Raw genomic sequence first — 20,000 nt, forward strand, 5'->3', positions numbered from 1 at the left:
ATTTTCCAAACCACGCTTGTAGAAAGTCTGTGAAGGGATTATTTACCCCAGAGTTCTCTGCCAATTCTTCGGATAACATCTCCAAACCTTTCAAAGCTCGAGTGATGCTCCCATCAGGGGCAGTGTTATTCGGAATATATGTACAACAGAAAGTCTCAAACATCCTGCAAACTCCTCCTTCTTTGGCCAGGAGCATATCCAACGCAATTTGATTCTGCCATGCCACCTGCGAAGTGGCATCCAGTTGTTCAGCAATACCTTTCAATGCATCTTTGGTATAGTTCACAAAATGCTGCTGGTTATAGTAAATGTAGTTGATCCAGTCCACATTCTTATTGGGTTGAATCCAGACAAAGATGGATGCAAAACCAGCTGCTATTTGGTTTATTGCTTTGTATTCATCAGGCACGCCTCTTGGTGCGCCAATGCTTTCGATGTAGACACTGCTATCGAAGGATTGCTTCAGTGCCTCTCTTTTTCTCTTATTCAACCACCTCGGCTTTATTTCAGGTTCTCTTACGAAATTGTTTGCTGGAACTGGGAAAATGTAGAATGGCAGAATTAACTTTGCAAGTGCACAAGTTCCCTTCCAGGGAATCGTAAGCCTTGATCTGAGTTTGTTGTCTTCACATAACCACCATACGTCTGCCAAACTATGAGTTTGGTTCTCCAGAAATGGATTCTCATTGCCATTCACAGTAACATTGCAATAACTCTGTCCCATATTGCCATAATTCTTTCCTGTGCCATCTCTGGAAATGCACATATACGAACCTGGATAAGAGATTGCTGTAGGCGGTTTCTCAACTTTGCTTATGACTGGAAAATGCTGGGTTGCATCTTTGCATTTATCTTTGGTTTTGTTGAAGAATAACTTTAACAGACATGTCAGATTACCTTCAGCTTGCATCAATGGGACTGTCGCTAGTTGCTGTTTACCTCCAGCACAAGAAACAGTTCTCACGATGTGCCTCTCGGGTACTATATCTAACCCAAGATAACCATTCATTATGGTGTACGAATCCCATCTCGAGTAACAATTGTTCTTCTTCTGTGAAGGCAAAATCTGCTTTACTTGTAGCATTTTTAAGGCTTTGCACTTTAAGCTGGAGGGTCCCCAAAGGATCAGTTCCAACTGGAAGAGACACTCCTTGTGGTGACACAATGGTTATAGTAATTACTTCGGTACCTTGGAAATGCCTGCTTTTATCTTTCTCTGGTATCACTGCACCACTTGTTTCCCATCCGTTCACATTTGTTGACCACCAAACATTTGACCAGGACGCACAGTCTCTATTGCACAAGTATTTTGCAAGAGTCAGGAAATCATTACTGTTCCATTTAGCACAGTCCAAAATTCCTTCACAAAGTTTTACCTTGAACATAGTAGTAACACCTGTTTGCGCCTGCAGCACCACCATTCCTTTTTCTCTCACAACTGTTCCTTCTCGCATAGACATATTTACTTTCGCCACCAAAATCATTATCACGTAATAGTTCAAGTACCAATTGAACATGGCCATCCTTTCTTTGTAGTCAGACTTTGTGTTCAGGGGTCCGATGGAGTCTGACCAACATCAATGGTAGAAGGAAAAGTCTTAAGTTTTTTACAGTGGGTGATATGAATCCACGCAGTCCTCTCTGCGATCTTTACAGCCGTAGGTGTTGAGATAAGTACTTGATATGGGCCTTCCCACCTGGGGGATGACCAGTGCTTTCTCTTCACAATTCGGATCCACTCCCAGTCCCCGGGTGCCATGCTTAACAAGGTTTCACTTCTGGGATCTGCAAAGGAGTCATTGGTTACAAGAGACTTGACATTTAGCAGCTTCTTCATATAATCCGCCAGATCCTCACCCCCCTCACGTTCCGCTGGCAACAATCCTTGCCAATGCGGGACGTAATATGGTCTCCCAAACAAAAGTTCAAGTGGTGTAAGTCCTTTGTAGGAGGGTGAGATCCGCATGTACAGGAGTGCCAATGGAAGGCACACAGTCTAGGATCTATGCGTTTCTGCCATCAGTTTGTGGAGCTTACTCTTCAGGACACCATTGTGTCTCTCCACCAGTCCAGCTGACTGGGGATGGTAAGCACAATGGTACTTGAGATCAATTTGAAACACTTGACCCAACTTCTGCACAATCTGGTTTACAAAATGAGACCCATTATCACTATAAATGCACCTTGGAAGGCCAAATCGGGGAATTATTTCTGTTGTCAAAAGCTTTGCTACTGTGTGTGCATCAGGATGCTTTACTGGAAAAGCTTCTACCCACTTAGAAAAAGCATCAGTTATGACTAGACAAAACTTTTTTTCCCCTCTGAGGGTGTCAACTCAATAAGGTCCATACAGAGTGTGTGGAATGGATATGGAGGGGTAGGGAATGCCTGCTGAGATTTCTTAACTCCCCCCTGAGCATGATACTTTGCACATAATAAACAAGATAAACAGAATTGCTTTGCATAAGTTGAAAATCCTTTACACCAAAACATCTTAGACACTATTTAAACCATTGTCTGTACTCCTACATGGGCAGGTCCATGGCTAACCAATGCAGCATACCTAAAAAGGTTTGAAGATAATACCATTTTGCCATCTGATGCCCTATACAACCCATCCTGTTGAGTGATACCATATTTCACCCAATGACATTTTTCTTTCTGTGTTGTCAATGTTTGCATTACTTTTAGTGTCTCTAAGTCTAAGAGGTGTCCGGGCTCTAAATCATTGTCATGTAAAAGCAAATCATTTTCTTGAGCTGCCTTTTTTGCAGCCATATCAGCAAGGGCATTTCCCCTGGAGACAGGATCTTTTCTATTGGTATGTGTGGAACATTTACATATCGCTATCTGGAGTGGTAATTGGACTGCATCTAACAACTGTAAAATTAAATCTCTGTGATTTATTGGTTTGCCTGTTGTAGTAACCATTCCCCTATTCTTCCGTTGTTGAGCAAAAACATGTACAGTAGAGAAAGCATACTGACTATCTGTATAAATTGTCACTTTTTTACCCTCCCCTAAGATACAAGCTCGAGTCAAAGCCACTAACTCAGCTGCTTGTGCAGAATAAATATTTGACAATCCTTTTGCTTCTAAAACTTCAGTTTCTGTGGTGACAGCATACCCTACGAGTGTTTTTCCTACAGTGTCCTTCTTTGCTGATCCGTCTACAAACAAAATAAGATCAGAATCTACCAACGGAATATCCGTTAAATCTGGTCGGGGAAGTACTTTGTCATGAATGCTCTCTAAACAAACGTGTGGAGTACCTTCTTCTGGAGTCGGCAAAAGTGTCGCCGGGTTAAGAGTAGTACATCTTTCTATGGTCATATGTGGCTGTGTCAGCAGCACTGTCATACATGACAAATGTCGACTAGGAGATAAAAAGGTTATCTTATCTTGCAAAAGTATAGTAGCTACTGAATGTGGAACTCGCAATTTTAATGGGTGGAACAAAACTAATGATGCTGAGGCTTGCACTGCCATGGCGGCTGCCACTACAGCTTGAACACAATGCGGCAATGCCCTTGCAACAGGATCTAATCTGGAGGAATAAAAAGCTATCGGTCTCTGTTTATCCCCATGTACTTGTACCAGAACCGAAGTGATATATCCTCCCTTACAATCAACCATTTGTACAAACTGCTTAGAATAGTTCGGAAAACCCAAAACAGAGGATCCTGCTATCAATTGCTTAATTCTATTAAATGCTTGTATTGCCTTATCTGTCCACTGTATATTACTTTTAGCTGCCATGGGAGTGTCATAGATCAGTGTGGTCAATGGCCCTACTTCTTCAGCATAATTAGGAATCCACTTCTACAAAAATTAGTCACACCTAAAAACGACATCATCTCCTGCTTAGTCATAGGCATAGGTGCTTCAAGAATTGCTTGTTTTCTTTTATTTTCCAATTGTCTACCTTCCTGCGAGATTAAGTAACCCAAGTACTTTACTTGTGCTTTCCACAATTGTAACTTCTCTTTATTTACTTTATGTCCTTGCTCAGCTGAAAAACTAAGAAGGGCTAGGGTATCGTTTTTACAACTTTCCTGCGTGGGTGAGGCCAATAAAATATCATCTACGTACAACAGGACCTGGCTTCCCTCTCGGGGAACAAACTGAGCTAAATTCGCAGCCATTTCTTGTGCGAATATTGTTGGACTCTCACAATAACCCTGTGGCAATCTGGTGTATGTGTATCTTTTACCTTGGAAAGTGAATGCAAACCAAAATCTACTCTCCTTGTGTAGTGGTATGGAGAAAAAACCATTGCTTATATCTATGACAGAAAAATATCTGTGCTGAGGTAGTAAATCATTAAGTAATGTATAGGGGTCAGGGACCACTGGTGCTCTTGGGATCACAGCTGAATTTACTGCTTGTAAATCCTGAACCAACCTCCATGACCCATCTGGTTTCTTTACAGGAAACAACGGAGTATTGCAGGGTGAATCTGGGCATTCAACAAGAATTCCTACCTGTTTTAGCTGTTCAATAACTGGTTTAATTCCTTCCTCTGCTTGCTTACTTAGTGGATATTGGTGCTTACGAGGTCTAAAACCTGACTTTGCAGTTATACAAACTTCACCTGCTGTTTTCATTAATCCTACATCTCCTTTACCTTTTGACCATAAATCTACAGGCAAGGCACTTAACGCACTATCTTCCTCTTAAGTTAGGAGGATTTGTCATGCCATTTCTGTTTTGTCATCCCTGAGGTGCAAACTTGATCATGCCCAAGTCACCCAATTTAATCTTTGTACCTGGATCTGTTGATCTTTTAACTGACTTTCAGACATTGTGTCCCAAATCGTTACCTTTTTTGCCAAATCTACCCAATGTGTCCCCACTGCTTTAGTAACTGAGATATGTGGGCTATAACTTGAGCGATATAAAGAACTCATTTCCTTAGTCAAAGTACAGGTTACTACTGTATTACCTTGCGTATCCCAAAACATATCATTCAAAATTATCCTTGCACACTTGTGCTTAAAGAATTCTTTTTCAAATTCTTTATCCGGACCAGGGGCCTTATAGAACATTGTACAATGTAAGTGCGCCGCAACCTGCGGTGACCTGCTCCGAGATTTACTTAGACCTCGATTGATCAACTCTGTATCAACCCTCCCCGGGCCATCTGAAATCAAGTATCCGGACCAGGGGCCTTATAGAACATAGTACAATGTAAGTGCACCGCAACCTGCGGTGACCCGCTCCTAGATTCACTTAGAGCTAGATTGATCAACTCTGTATCAACCCTCCCCAGGCCATCTGAAATCAAGTCTAGGCTATACCAGTAAAACAAGTCTTGTTCTCCCTGTACTACTAAGCCATCCGCTAACCTTTTTGCCTCAATACCTTTAGGTGTGGGAATTGCAGCTATTCCAAACACATGCATCAAATCTCTTCCTAGCAAATTAACTGGACAAACTTTTGATATAATTACCCCACACCTAACAGTTTGGTTTGTTTGCGGATCTGTGAACAGTAGAGGATGAGACAGTGGTTCCTTATAAATTTTCCCGTTTGCCACTTTTACAAAGACAAACTCATCTGTTTCGCAGTTCGGAGGCAGAACTGCTGGACCCAAAAGTGTACGCGATGCACCTGAATCACATAAAAACTCCACTTTCTGTCCCTCATCCAAAAACTCTATCATGGGTTTCTGATCTAGATGCATAGCAATACCCAAATTTGCCAGGTTTATGACTTCACAGTCACAATCCCGCCCTTCCATTAGAGTGTTTCTGACATTCATCGTAGAGAGTGTCTGCCTCTTCATTATCCCCATAATGAAGATGGCGCCTTTCTTTACTATCATATAGTCATGCGGAGCCCTTGGTCGTAAGCTGTGGGGGATGTTGCCACTCTTCATAGTCGGCAGCGAAGTGCCCACGTCTACCACATTTAAAACATTCTCCACATTTTAACCTTTCCCTATAGGCTGAATGTCCACCCGGTTCATTTAACGTGTCCCATTGCGGGCCCCCACATTTTTTTTTATGGCACCCTTGCCCCCTTTGCTCCTGTACTAAGAATATACCACCATTATCTCCTACTGCCAACACTTGTACTTTCTTTTTCTTTTTTAGATTAAAATGTTGCTCAGCATGCCGTGCATATTCAAACAAAGGTTGCAGTCTACATGTTCTGTGATCTACCATGTGCTTAATAATAAAACTACTTATCGGAGCCTTACAACCTTTAAGGAAAGCATTTTTTAATTGCTGTTCATACGGACTATCATTAGTCTGATCCTGCGGAATCATCATTCCACAATGGTTATTGAACACTTCTGTCAGTCTTACAATATAATGATCTACAGATTCATAATCTTTTTGGATGCACTGATTTATTACTGTCCAATCTGCTCTTGGACGCCACTTATCAGAAATTCTCTTTAACAGATCAGTGACTCGTGTGTCTAACACCCCCAGAATTATGCTTTAATGTAGTGCCGTCATCTGTCTTACATGTCCAAGTACCACAAACTAAGTGCCAATCTGGGCCTAAGATTTGTTGCACTACTTGTTCTGCTTCTAAACCATTTAGATGATAACTTAAATGCATACCAACTATGTCCTCGGAAAACGTTTGAAAATTAACCTTGGGATGAGGAATACCATCCGTAGCTCGTTTTATATCCTCTCTAGCCCAGGGACGATAAACTAAAATAGTTGGTTCTTGTCCAACATCTCCTGCTTGTGGGTTTGCAACTTGTATTAAGGGAAGAGCTTCTGAATGGTCAGAAAGTTTAATAGCCCAACGTCCTTACCCTGCTGATCCTGACCTTAACTGCATAGGTTGGTCTACCTGTTGCAAAGCAACCTTAGGTACTACGGGAATTTGTGGGTAAATTGGAGGGGTCACAACATTTCCTTGAGCAGCTAATAACCCACCCTGCTGTACAGATCCCACATCTTCAGACTGATATTGAGGAGGTTCCCCCGGTATGGCAACAGCAATTTCACCATACGGTGGGGCGGTTGCCTGCCTTTGTACTGCACAAACTGTGTGCTCATCCTCCTTATCTAAAAATAAAGCTACTTTTCCACTTGGCACCAGTGATCCCTTTTGATTTATTTTCTCTTTTTCCTGACACTGTTTTTCTTTTATAGTTCATTTATTTGCTTCTTCTAACCATTTTTGTGCTTGGGGAAATCACAATTCTCTTTGCTTTTTAGTTCTAGTTCCTGCATCCTTTTTCAAATCTCTAACCAATTTTGCACAGGCATTCTTATTTAGTGTACCATCAAAATCATATTTCAACTTCCACTTCTTCAAAAATTTTACATTATTTTTGTTTAAACTTCTCATATACTTAGCATAAACATTTAAACAGGCATCACTCTCACACTTGCAGCAACTTGAACCCATGTTATCCTAGATTTCTTATTTTAGGACTGTATTATTTTAGGACTGCATTTCTTATTTTTAGGACTATATATTTTTGGACTACATCAAAATTATTTTTACAGGGCTTATTACAAAATGGGGCTATCTTAACGGGGATCCTAACAAAATAACAGGTAATCCTAACAAAATAATCTTAATAATTATTCCTACCCACCCTTAACTAAAAATAAAACCCCTGTCGACAAGGTTAAATTAAATTAAAAGAAAAAAAGGTATTTTCACCCTACCTGAACCAGATGAGACTCCGTTTCCCCTTTTTGGTTCGGAAACCGTCCCTCAGATAGGGATCAGAGAGCGGCCGGCCTCTTTCCAACAACAAATCAGTCGGAGGGCTTTCCGTCGAGGGAATCTTAAGACGAGAAACCCTCACCTGCACAGGTTTTTCGGTCTCTCTGTCGGTCTGATCCGTATCTTTGTAGAGGTTTCCGGTCCGAAGGACCAAAATGTCAGAAGAAAAATTCAAGCGAGTCACATCTGCCTCAGGTGATGAAAATTTCCTTTATTAACTGCTAACCAGATTACAGCAACATGTTGGCCAAGATGATCTCAATCTGATCAGCTTGGTTACTGACATCAACTTTTATACTTTCCTGTTACTAGTCAAAATAGCTTTTGTTACATTTCTAACAATTGACAGTTGGCTATGAAAAACATCTAGGATCACAATTTACCTCAGAAAAGAATGCTTTACCTCAAAACCACAGCTAGTGTAGAATGTTTACCTCAAAACCACAGTGGTAGCTGGAATTTTCCAGAGCCTGCCTCAGTAAATTAACTCTTATTCAGAAGTATAGAAAACAGGTGTTATTCAAGTTCATAAGCAAACTACATCTATCATAGATAAAGCCCATCTTTAATAAACATGGTTCAATGACCTTTTCTTACCAACACTTCAGCAAATAGCATATTCATTTTGCTAGATGGGAAAAAGAGACAAATAATAGTATGTTTTAAAACTTTTTCTCTTAACAAGGTATATAGCTATATAGTTATGGGTATTCATACGAACACAGATACTCTAATTCTTTAGCTACATATCCGGTAATGTTGACTAGTATTGCTTGGTACTGTGTTTCGTGTGCATACCAGCCAACCTTGTGTGCACGTATGCTTTACGATACCTATGACTGACTCTGTTAATGTACACAGACCCACGCGTGACACCGGCCTTTTGATACGGTGTGCTTAAGGCACTTTCAAGCAGTTCTGAGTGGGTCTGCGCAGAGGTTAGCACTGCTGACTTCCCGTCACAGTGTGTTACACACAGGTGTCAAAAGTTGCCTATTAATTTTTCTTTTTTTTTTAGCTTCTCCAGTGGCCTACAAGGATGAAGCCCTGACTACAGCCCAGCAGATCCAGGTTCAATCAGTGGCTCAGACAACTGATGGGGCAGAAGGAAAGGAATGCCATTACCATCCTGTGAGATGCAGTGACATGCACATTTCCTACATCAATCTCTGGTGGAGACTGGGGATGTCACATGATTGGATACCTGGTCCAAGATGAGGAGGGGGTGAACATGACTGAGATGCTATGCAGGAGGGGGCAGCATTACCATTGCAAGCCTGGCCCACATATGCAACCATAGGCACCACAAGGGAGAGATGACAGCATAACCAAGAAATCTTCTACAGCATAATGTGGATGGCCAAGACACCCACTACAGTCCCAGCAGATTACAGAGCAAGTCTAAAAGCTCTAAGTTATTACAAAATATTTTAAGAACAATAATTTTATAATCTTCAAAATAAAAACATTTGAAGTCTAAATAATTATAGCAAATTAGACATACTATAAAAACGTTAGTTAAGAATCTATACAATGTATATGGCAATCATTTAATATTTGGAGAAATTTTAGACAACTTGTGGAGAAATTAAAGGTAAGTTAGTGAAATACAAATAGGAATTTTAATATGAGGTGAGGGAAAGACAAGCTTATGGTATACTTAAACAGAAAGTCAGGGAAGAGAATTAGATAGCAGTAAGGATGTAAAGAATGGAGAGTAAGGAGGTAGAAGGAATGAAAAGGTACTTGTTCACATTTAAAGATATAGTTTATCATGGTTTTGAGCAATACAGCACCAGATTTTAGTTAGGATGTCTATCAGAGTGGTTCTGAAAGATGGGAGGAAGGGTATAGACTTGATAGATATGTAAGGGTTTCTAGGCCTTAGCAATCTTGTACAAGTACAGACAATGCACAGCAGTTTTGCTAGGTTCATAGGTAGGTACTAGGCTATCAGCCCTGGGGCCTATATAAGCATAGCCAAAAAGGTTCCCTGGCTTTCGCCACCCAAGAAAATTATTTTCCTGTGCCCCTGACAAGCAGTGCGCAGAAGTGATCCCTGGAGTGAATTATCTGTCTAGTTTAGTTGTGTAGAATGTTTTTAGTGCTGGACAGGCAGATGGATGTGGTATAATTTTATAGGAGGTAAGGAAGCCATGTGGAAGTTTTAAACCATTGAGGCTTTTCAGTGTTATATAGTGGCGGGTTCTGAAAGGGGTATGTGCTGCAAATTTGTTATAGCATTTTTCAGGTTTTAATTTTTGAGAAGCCTGGAGTTTAGAAAGAATGGGAGCACAATAAAGAGGGGCAGGGAGGAGATAAGTAGTGGCAAATATAGTTTTAACTGCATTGGTGAAAAAGTATTTGAATAAAGCATCCCTAGTTTTTGATGTGTTTTTCTTATGCAATTTTGTAGATGATCATCCACTATCATCCCTAAAAGTTTGCTATGAGAAGTGACTTTAACGGTTGTATTATCAAGAGAGAACTTTAAATGTTGTTTTTTTATGAGATGGAGATTTGGGGAAAAGTACTAGTTTGGGCTTTTTTTAAAACAAGTATTGCGTCAACTTTCTAATGGAACACTGTCCGTTTAAAAAGTGTCCCTTATTTTCGACCTTATTTCAATTCCGGGAAAAGCCGAAAAGATTTAAAATAATTTCGACCTTACTTCGTATTGTTTTGGTTTGTCACAGATTTATGAAGTTGAAATTTCAGCTTTGGGTGTAGTAACGCATCCTGTGTGTTATACATAAATAAATGAGCCTAATTGGTTATTTTCACAAATAGGGATATCCCTGCCTAAACACACTCTATAGTAGCCTGTAACGTTCTGCTTCAAAAGAAAAGCGCAAGTCTAATTATAATAGTGTTAACTCAATCCACACTAAAAATAAAACTGCAAGAAGCCATGTCACGTGTCATCTGTAAGGTAGTATCCCTAGAAACGTAATCGTTATGCTTAAGGTTTTCTTTTTGTGACTCCTCCTTCTAGTGCTGGGCTATCGCAGATCGAAAAGCAGTCAACGCCATTTTGCGTTGTCTGCAACAGGAAAGGAAGCTCGATCGAGGCAGAAAGAGAACGAAACGCGTAGGGGTGATTGTATGCTGTAGTGCATTTTATATGGTTTATTTTGTAAAGCTTATTTTTCAGTATGAGTGACGTAGAAGAAAACAACTTTGAGGGGAGAGTAAGTATTTAGACGTTTATCATCTTGATATTTGGCTTTACGGTGATTTTAAAAATGCATAACTGTCTATATAAATATGGGCAGTGGTTTAAGAACCATTAGTAGTAAAGAATACTTGTTTTGTATCTGTTTTCTCGTTTTATACTAGCGTAGTAAATTGCTATCGACAATTGAACATTGGTTTGTCTTGCCAAATCTTGGCTTCGGCCTGTGAAAGAGGCACGCTTTTTCCCCCCAAGACTGTATTTGAAGTTAATAGTCCAGAGTTATGCAGACTGGATGGCCTTATCTTGCTTCCCACCGTAATTGTTTTTTTTTTTTTTTTTTAGTGATCTGTTCTAGGCGAACCCCAATGCTGTTTAAAAATATACACCCACTTTCTCGCGGGCGTTTTGCTTAGTGTATGCGGCCTTTGCAACGAGTATTCTTAAATTAGCAGTGCGATGGTGTCCTTTTTTTGGTAGTTAAGTTTTTGAGCAGTAATTTAAATAAGTGATAGCTTACTTAGAATTCGGGCATTGTGTGATCGTTTTTTTAAGTTGGCAGTAACTACGTTCGATAAGCGTTGACTGGTTTGGCCGACTGAGTTGGCCTTCCCGCAAGGTTTCTTGCATACAAGGCAGTTTCGGATTTGCTGCTAATGTTTCCTGTCTATGTATAAACGACAAAAGCACGACTTCTCGTTTGGATTTTCATTATTTGCAGGACACGACAGAGGTCACGTCTATGGGGCAGAGAGATGGCTTTAGCAGGTCGTGAATCGCGTTGTTTTGACAATATGGCGGGTTGACACACCTACTAGAAGTAACTGGGTTGAATCGTTTACATAGTGCAGTCCGTGTACTTGTGTAATTAACAGCAGTGTACGCGTTTACAGTGTTCTTACGGAACAATTTTCAGGATATTTTTGTTCATGAGTAATGGCTGCGTTCATTAAAACAAGTGGCACCCCATGGCGAGCACGTGACAGTAAGGGAAAATAGATTCAGCGTTGTCTATTATACAAAGTAGCTCATGTGCATTTTCTAGATAAACGGGGCTGTTTTTTGGCAGTGGCGCTGAATGCGCTAAGTGAATCGAAGAGTTATGCGAGCACGTGACAGTAAGGGAAAATAGATTCGGCGTTGTCCATTATACGTTCATGTGCATTTTCTAGACAATAAACGGGGCTGTGTTTATTTGGCAGTGGCGCTGAACGCGCTAAGTGAATCGAAGAGTTATGCGTCCAAGTGTATTCTGAATTTCTCGAAGTGACTATGCTTGGTCGAAGTTAGTCTTTCATTGGTCCATGTCGATAACTGAACACTCGCTCTGTGCGACCGCCGCGGGGCAGTATTTTGGTGAGGAAATGCGCGGTCCTTGTAGTACCTCGGAGGGTGCGTAGTAGCAAAGCCCGCCTCAAACTCACTTCCAGCTCTGTGGAAGTAGTAGCGTGATTATTCAGCAGTGTGCTGAAAGCAATCCATTTTGTTGTAGACATTCTGTACCAGAAAAATGAAACGTTTTTATGTAGAACGCGTTTTTTAGTTGTGTCCCTAACACTTCAGTCAATCGGGCAGAGTTCACACAACCACGCTGTTTCGATATATTTTAAAGGCTGACAATGTTTTCCGGACGAAATTGAAGTGTATTAACCCACCAGATGCGCAGTAGCAAGCCCCGCCACCGCCCACCGTTTGATTGACTAACACAAGGTAATATATGCGATAGCTGTGAATGCAACCAAAACGCAAGTTAATTGCACAGAAAGATCCGTTTATAAAGCAAACATAATTCTCCCTTTGTTTGGAGGATGTTGGTGATAAGCTATGAGACATTTGTGCTTTTCCTAGAAGTCTGACCTTGGTGATGAACATGAAATATCTGTTGCAAATGTTTCCTTTTTAGGACCCCCGCCTATATACAGAGAACCTCCACTATGCTCCAGAAAAAAACATTCTAGTAATGGAAACCTTTTCTCTGCACTAAGAGGATTTGGCTTTCGGTTGTTTCATTCTCCTCTTAAAAAAATAGTCTCCTTGCTTGTACTATAAGTGTGCTAAAGTGAATGTGCCAAAAAGTGTTTTTTTTTTTTGGGGGGGGGGTCAAGCTTTCTTGCACCCCCAATGCTGGGGGTAAGCCTATTACCTCAAACTTATATATACCAACTTTACAGTTGCACTTACTCAAAAAAAGGGAGCATTTTTTTTTCCCCGCAAAGTCGAAAGGCAAGTTGTGCCTATTTCTTTTTCGTGAACTTAAGCTAAAACAGTTAACCACAACCTCTAACGCAGCATCAGGAAACATTTTATTGTTCTAATGGAAAGGGACCGATTGCTCGAATGTCATTATTAGCATGTTTGTGCTTATTAAATGCTCAGTTTTTAATTCTATGTATTTGCCGTTACATTATCATTGCATGTCAGTCACTGCACATTGCCGTTGTTAATCCTGCCCTCCCACATGTCAAATCATGGTGGGCACACCCATTCCTGCACGAACTCGGTGATGGGTTAATACACTTCAATTTCACCGTTTTCCGAAGATGCTAGTAGCACAGCACTTGTTCAATGCTGAGCTGGTCAGCTAACCGTAAGGCATCCAAGTCGAAAAAGGAGTGGGTGGTGGTGGGGGCTTGCCCTCTCCCCTTGAAAAAGGAGAAACTAATAATATTTAGCAGTTTACGTGACACGAATTGCATGCTTGTCAGTCTTCCTCGATATCCCCACCCATTTGGCACGCCATTCACTGACTGTACATCAGCTGTAGGCTAATCGATGTTTGTTGCTGCTGTAGTCCGTGCCCCTGCCACCAATGCCAGATTTTTGTATAGTTAAGGTTCATAGGTCGGTACTAGGCTGTCTGTCCGAAGGCATTTATAAGCTTAGCCGGATGTGTTGGCTTTCGCCGCCCCCTTAGATTTAGCTCCCTGTGCCTCTGTCTAGTAGATCCATTGAAGTGATCCCTGGGGTAAACCTTCTGTTTCCCATCCACTCGTCAAGGTTTCTCTTGAAGAGGGTCAGCGAGGAGCTCTGCCTAATCCAGAGCATGGGAAGTCTCTGGGACATGAATCTATCCCTCCAGCCCGTCCTGTTTATTGTTGTGGGGAGGTTTAGATTCCTGGAGTGTGTGGCTCGGGGATGTGGTTTTCTTTAGATGGAGCATGTCCATTCTGGTTTGGACATGGCCTTGTATGTCAGGCAGAGATCACCTCTGAGTAGGCGGTATGTGGGTTCTGTCCATGAGCCAGTTGGCAGCCCATCTCGTGACGTAGGGGTTTATGTTCAGGCTGGTGAGCTTGTCTATAATACCGGAGTGGGGAATAGTGTTGAAGGCTTTTGCAAGGTCTAGGCAGGCTGTGTGGACCACCTTTCCCTTGTCTATAGCCTTGGTAACTGTCTCAAAGAAGTCCACCAGGTTTAGGAGGCACGATCTGCCCTTAACAAAGCTGAACTGGGTAGGGTCCAGTGTTTGGAGGTTTCCAATGTCTCTCTTAATGAGATCCATGATGATGCGCTCCATAGTTTTGCAAACCAAGCTAGTCAGGCGTATAGGGCCATAGTTCCCTGGGTCCGTTGTGGCTCCACCTTTGTGGAGTGGAATAACCGTTGCTGTGTGCCACTCTGTGAGCACGTAGCCTGTGGAGAGGCTGAGTTTAAACAGTGTGTTTAGGTGAGGGGTTAGTTCATATTTTAGCTCGTGTAGGAAGCAGCCTGGGACACCATTCAGTTCCACTGATGCTGTGTTTTTGCCTTTGGAGAGGGCTGTTTTAACCCGAGTGTCTGTGATTTCAGGGGCACTACATTCTTCTAGTATATTTATGGGTCCTTTTGGGGGTGAGAGGGGGGTGAAGTTTGCACTGAACCTGTCTGCCAGGATGTGGCTATATCTGTCGGTTCAGTGTATCTTGTGCCATTCTGCACTAATTCCGAGCAGATCTTAGAATTGCCACTTAGATTTTTGACATAGCTAAAGAATGCCTTGTGGTTATCTTTGGAGTCCTTGGCAATTTTTCTTTCAAAGTTCGCCTTGGATGATTTTATGAGGGGTTGTAGTTTCTTGCTGATAATTGTCTTCCCTTCTTTGGATTTTACTCTCTTCTGTACTAGTTTCCTCCTCCTTATGGCAGGGGTCCACCAAACTGGTTTCCTTTTCTTGGAGTTATAGTTTCATTCATAGATTCAGTCTCTTGCACAAATGTGATAGGGGTAAATGAGCATAGCAAAGGCGATGCTTATAGAGGACATTTATGCTAAAGCGAAATGCCTTAAAAATAAGGAGATGCAAATGAGAGATGTTGTAAAGCAAAATATACTAATGAGGCAGTTTTCCAATTCATAGTCCAACATCTCTGCTGTGTGCACATCCATTGTTAAGTGATGCTTCTCCTTTGATATTGAAGTTGGAATCTTATACTTGTTTGTCTAAGCACTTCCCTGACACACAAATGAATTATTCAGAAGCATGAAAATAACACACTAAATTATTTTCTCCAGCGATCTGACCATGTATGCAAATGCACTTCCCTGACATCCGAATGAATTATTTCCCCAATTGACCCCCTCAGGAGTATATCCAGGTATGTACAACCTCCAAAATGAAACATTCACCAAAGCGACCCCTTCAGGAAAATGTCCAAGTATGCACATTCACCAAAGCGACCCCTTCAGGAAAATGTCCAAGTATGCACAATCACCAAAATGAAATATTCCACCAGCGACCCCAGCAGTAACATGCCCTAATATGCGCACTTAACAAAATGAAACATTCTCCTAAGCAACCCATTCAGTAAAATATCCAGGTATACACAAGCACCGACCAGTCTCCCTTCACATATCCATATTCTCCTGGAAAACTGATTACTGGTGTGTTCAGGGCTAATTACATGCACATTATGCAAATCAGGTCATTATAGATTTGTGTTAATCATACTCTTAAGCAAATGTGTAAAGCCCCTTATCAATGTCGTAGCTGTCCTCCTATCGCTTATTATTTAAAGCATGTTATGCTTTTGCGATGGGGGTGTGTGTTTAGAACAACTCCTTTGCATGAAGGCATGCATGCTGAAACACTGGGATTTGCAAATCCAAATAGTGCCACTCTTCAGGGATCACTGCTAGGAAAATGAGATGACCTGGACTACGAATACTGTCCTAATTTAAAAGTAACCGAATACTGTCCTAATTTAAAAGTAACCGGTATGACACCAAGTCGCTCAGATATAGAAGGGGCAATCATCCTTTCTGAAATGAGGATCGCAACTACTTGCTCATTGCGACATATGTGATAAAATGGCATATATCACTATGGTTTCCCCTTTACTTTCTTGTTGGGACCAGGCAGTTGGTGGAAAAGGTTAGAGCTGTGAGCTTTAATTTCTGTGCTAAGTTTTGACCCCCCCCCCAACCCCATTTACCTACTGTCTGACCTTTAGCAAGTCAGGTCATCACTGAAAAGGGGTTGTGTGTCCAGTGGGCCCACATGGTTAACAAATGGATGTTTGCAGTATTCTTGTATATCTTGCTGGACATTTTAAACAATAAACCAATAGATAAATGCAGACATACACTCATACAAATATAAATAAATAATTAAATACAACTGAAAATATGACTTAAGTAGCAAGGTTATTCATTTCAAAGTACTCCGAAATGAAGTCATGATTTCACAACCGAAATGAACAAAAACAGGAAACTACAATTTTGTAATCTCCAACGTGATCTTATTTTTTATATTTCTAATAATTTGTCTTGAGTGTATAAAACCCAGATCTATGATCAAGTAATATCAGTGGAAGTTTAAGACCCATTGTTGTTTGACTGCAGATTAAACACTGTTTCATACACAAAACCAGAATTCTGTTAAATATTAAATACTATTGAACTTAAGAGTTTTGAAAATAGCCTTCTCCAAGGTAAAAAAAATGACTTGATGGACTCTAGTACTTTTGCAAAGGAACTTAAAAGTATCAATAATTCCTTTCAAAGGTTAAATGTTAAGTGGCAAAGCAAGCTGACATACAGCAAATCAAGCAACTGAATGTAAGAGTCAGGAACTTATGAAACCCAAGAGAAAACAAAAAGGTTGTTGGGAACCCCCTGTGCTGCATCACATCCTAATGAATAAAATATTGTAGTTACACTGAAGAACCAAAATGAATGGTGTGCCGTGTTAACACTTTTCCACAAGAAAGAACCATTAAAAACAGCACTGATCTTAGGGAATGATGTACAATCCATGTATCTATCCAGAGAACATCTTAAGCCCACAAAACGTATTTTTCAGATCTCTCGCATACATTTCTTTACAGAAAAATATAGGAATGTTGTTTTATCTCAGAATTACTCTTAATTCTTTAAATATCTCATAAGAGGAAGATTGAAGGCATCTATATGAATATAGTAATGTTTAGCATTTTTGTATAAGGAACCATTAGTGTAAGTTACATTTGGAAGACATGTACCTCTTAAGATATGCCAAGTTTTTTTTTTTGTATAGACGGATGGAGTCCTGATTTATAACCCAGATGATCATGGTTCATTTTGCAGCCAGCAATCTGGAGCAGCCTGCAAGGGAGGAAGATAAATTATGTAGCTACTCTTTTTCACCTCTTGGGTGGAGGGCATTAGAGGGTGAGTGCCCTGGGATGTGTGCTCTATGATTGCCTTATCTCATGTTGGAGGGTGAATGTTCTGGGTTGTGTGCCAAGAGTTGTTAGGTATGATGCTTGTGGAGTCCATGCAGGGACCAGTTGTATGTAAATGATTACCTGAAGGGAGCAGTAGTTAGGGTTGCCACATTTTGCTGTAGCTGAAACTAGACATAGACCACACACCTTGACACCATTCCTAACTTCACCTACACCTTCCCCTCTCCCCACCCTCTTTGACCACATCCATGTCAATTTTCTCATGTAATTTGTCACGTCAGGAAAGGGGGGCATACATCCCAACTGCCCAGATTGTTGCAGAATGGCCAGATTTTTGCTTCATATTTTTGGTTTGTTCACAAAATGTGTGGTTTTCTTACAAGTAATTGAGTATTGAAGTCACTAAATAATGGCACACAAGTTTCAGACTTCATATCCTTCAGAAAATGTATGCCAAAGCAAAGTGTGCTGTTCTAGTTTATATGAGCAATATTTAAAAGGTGCCCTTATTTTTAAACCTTTGTACCAGCATAATTTTTGGCTTTGTCCAGATTTTTCTTCCTAAGAGGATACCGGGTATGAAGGGGGATGGCTTATTTTTCCCTGATAGCATCACATTACCAATGCTTTAAAAAAAAAAAGTTCAGAGTCTTAAATTTAACAAACACATGTATTCTGTTTGTTTTATTGTACAGAATACTAGTATTTGTACAGTGTTTTCTAGACTACCAGACAACTGTTCTGACTTCAAGATAGTCTGGAAAAATTCTGGATAGGTGGCAAGGCAAGCAGTAGTATTGAGAGCGGTGGTATGTAAACGAGTGCATGCAGTGATCATAAGTAAGTACTAGGCTAGCTGCCCTTGCAGGCTATTTTAATCCTAACCAGTTTCCCTCAAAGGTGAGAATCAAACCCTGTACCTTACATTTTTGAGACAAACACCTTAACTATTATGCAAACCACCAGCCACCACAGGGAGCAACTGTATGTATATAAGTGCATGCGAGGAGCCATGGTATGTAAATGGGTGCATGCAGGGAGCAGTGGTGTGTGAGTGCACATAGGGAGCAGTGGTGTGTAAATGAGTGCACGTACAGAGCAGAGGTGTGTGAATGAGCGCATGCAGGGAGCACTGGTGTGTAAAGGGATTTTTCCTCCTCCCATTTTCTTAATTAAAACTAGAGTTGACTGCTGTTAGGGTACAGGGGAGTCCAAACGAATACCGCAAGAAGTACCACTGTCCAAAATCTTTATCCTCTGCACTAACTGCCAGCTTACGCTGCACCATGGAAACAGCAAGTTTTATAGTAAGCAAGTGTTGCACATCCAAACTAATTCAACAAGTTATAGTAAAATATTAACGATACTGTTAAAGGATGACACATTGCTTCAGAGTCACAAGTTATAGTAAAATATTAACGATACTGTTAAAGGATGACACATTGCTTCAGAGTCAGTATCTCAACTAGTAGTGAAATTCAGGGCGGTGTTCATAGTCCTTTAATTTTCATAAGCGCATTGGCATTCTGCAGAGTGGCCCGTGTACATATTTGTGAATTACAGGGAGAAGCCAAAATCTGAGGGTATTGCTACTTTTTGCTAGAAGTCTAAACCTCAGAATGCACTCACTCGTGGTTCTCCTTAAAATGGAGAACATCGAGATCTGTGCAGTGACAAGAGACCTGGTTCAAGGCTCCAGAGAGTACTCCTGCTGCATTATCGGGCTGTAATTCATACCACATCTTTTGGCCACCTAACCACCTGGACCCGGATGCATGTCCGTATTCATTAAGGATATCCACACCTCCAGGCTAGTTGCTCGGCATAATGCAACTGAGATTATCCAAGTGCAACCAACTCTGGGCAGGACCGTAATCCACATTGTAGCTTGTTACAGATCCCCCACCATATCCCAGGATTCCCACTCCTCATTTCTTGATACACAGGTTGTACCCTAATATTTTCCAAATGGCCTAATAATGGGCAATTTCAATTACCCCGCCATTAACTGGGAAAACTTTTTTTTTTGGACTTCATAATTTCTAGTGCCTTGGATCAATTTATTGACACCCCCACCACCTTGGCTGCTTCTTTGGCTTTTTGGAAAGGGTTTGATTCTGTGTGCTGCTGGTCCTCTGTATGTTTACAAAGCTCTCTAAGCTGGATTCCATCTCTGTCTGGATGATGCTTTTCAAGGACCATTCTCCAGGGGCTCCTGGACCCCTTTTCTTCACTTCCCAATTACGGTTTGTTGTGGTAATCTGGCCACATAGCTAAAGCTACTGCAGTAGTGATCCGTATGAAGGCTATAGAACAGTTGTGTAGGTTCAAGTTATCCTAAAGTTAGATGGTTGAATAATCACTGCTGCAGTTGCCCCCCCCCCCCATCCCCTTTTGTGCATTTTCAGGCTCTTGACTGTTCATGTCCCCTTTCTGTAAACTTATTTTTATATATATATATTTTGTCCTTT

The 20,000-nt window shown here is 41.0% G+C and overlaps 1 protein-coding gene across 3 annotated transcripts in view; it reads left to right on the plus strand.

Moving 5' to 3' along the window:
• Positions 1–10,692: 10,692 nt before the first annotated feature.
• The window catches only part of TRA2A (transformer 2 alpha homolog), a 111,302-nt gene continuing 101,994 nt past the window's right edge, over positions 10,693–20,000 (plus strand). For all 3 annotated transcript variants that reach the window (XM_044064615.1, XM_044064616.1, XM_044064617.1), the window contains exon 1: positions 10,693–10,901. In XM_044064615.1, coding sequence (XP_043920550.1) covers positions 10,866–10,901 — 36 coding nt within the window. In that variant the 5' untranslated portion in view covers positions 10,693–10,865. The remainder of the gene's footprint in view (positions 10,902–20,000) is intronic.

This window comes from Protopterus annectens, chromosome 3.part0 (genome assembly GCF_019279795.1).
Source record: "Protopterus annectens isolate FY-2018-M chromosome 3.part0, PAN1.0, whole genome shotgun sequence".
NCBI classification, from domain to species: Eukaryota; Metazoa; Chordata; order Ceratodontiformes; family Protopteridae; genus Protopterus; species Protopterus annectens.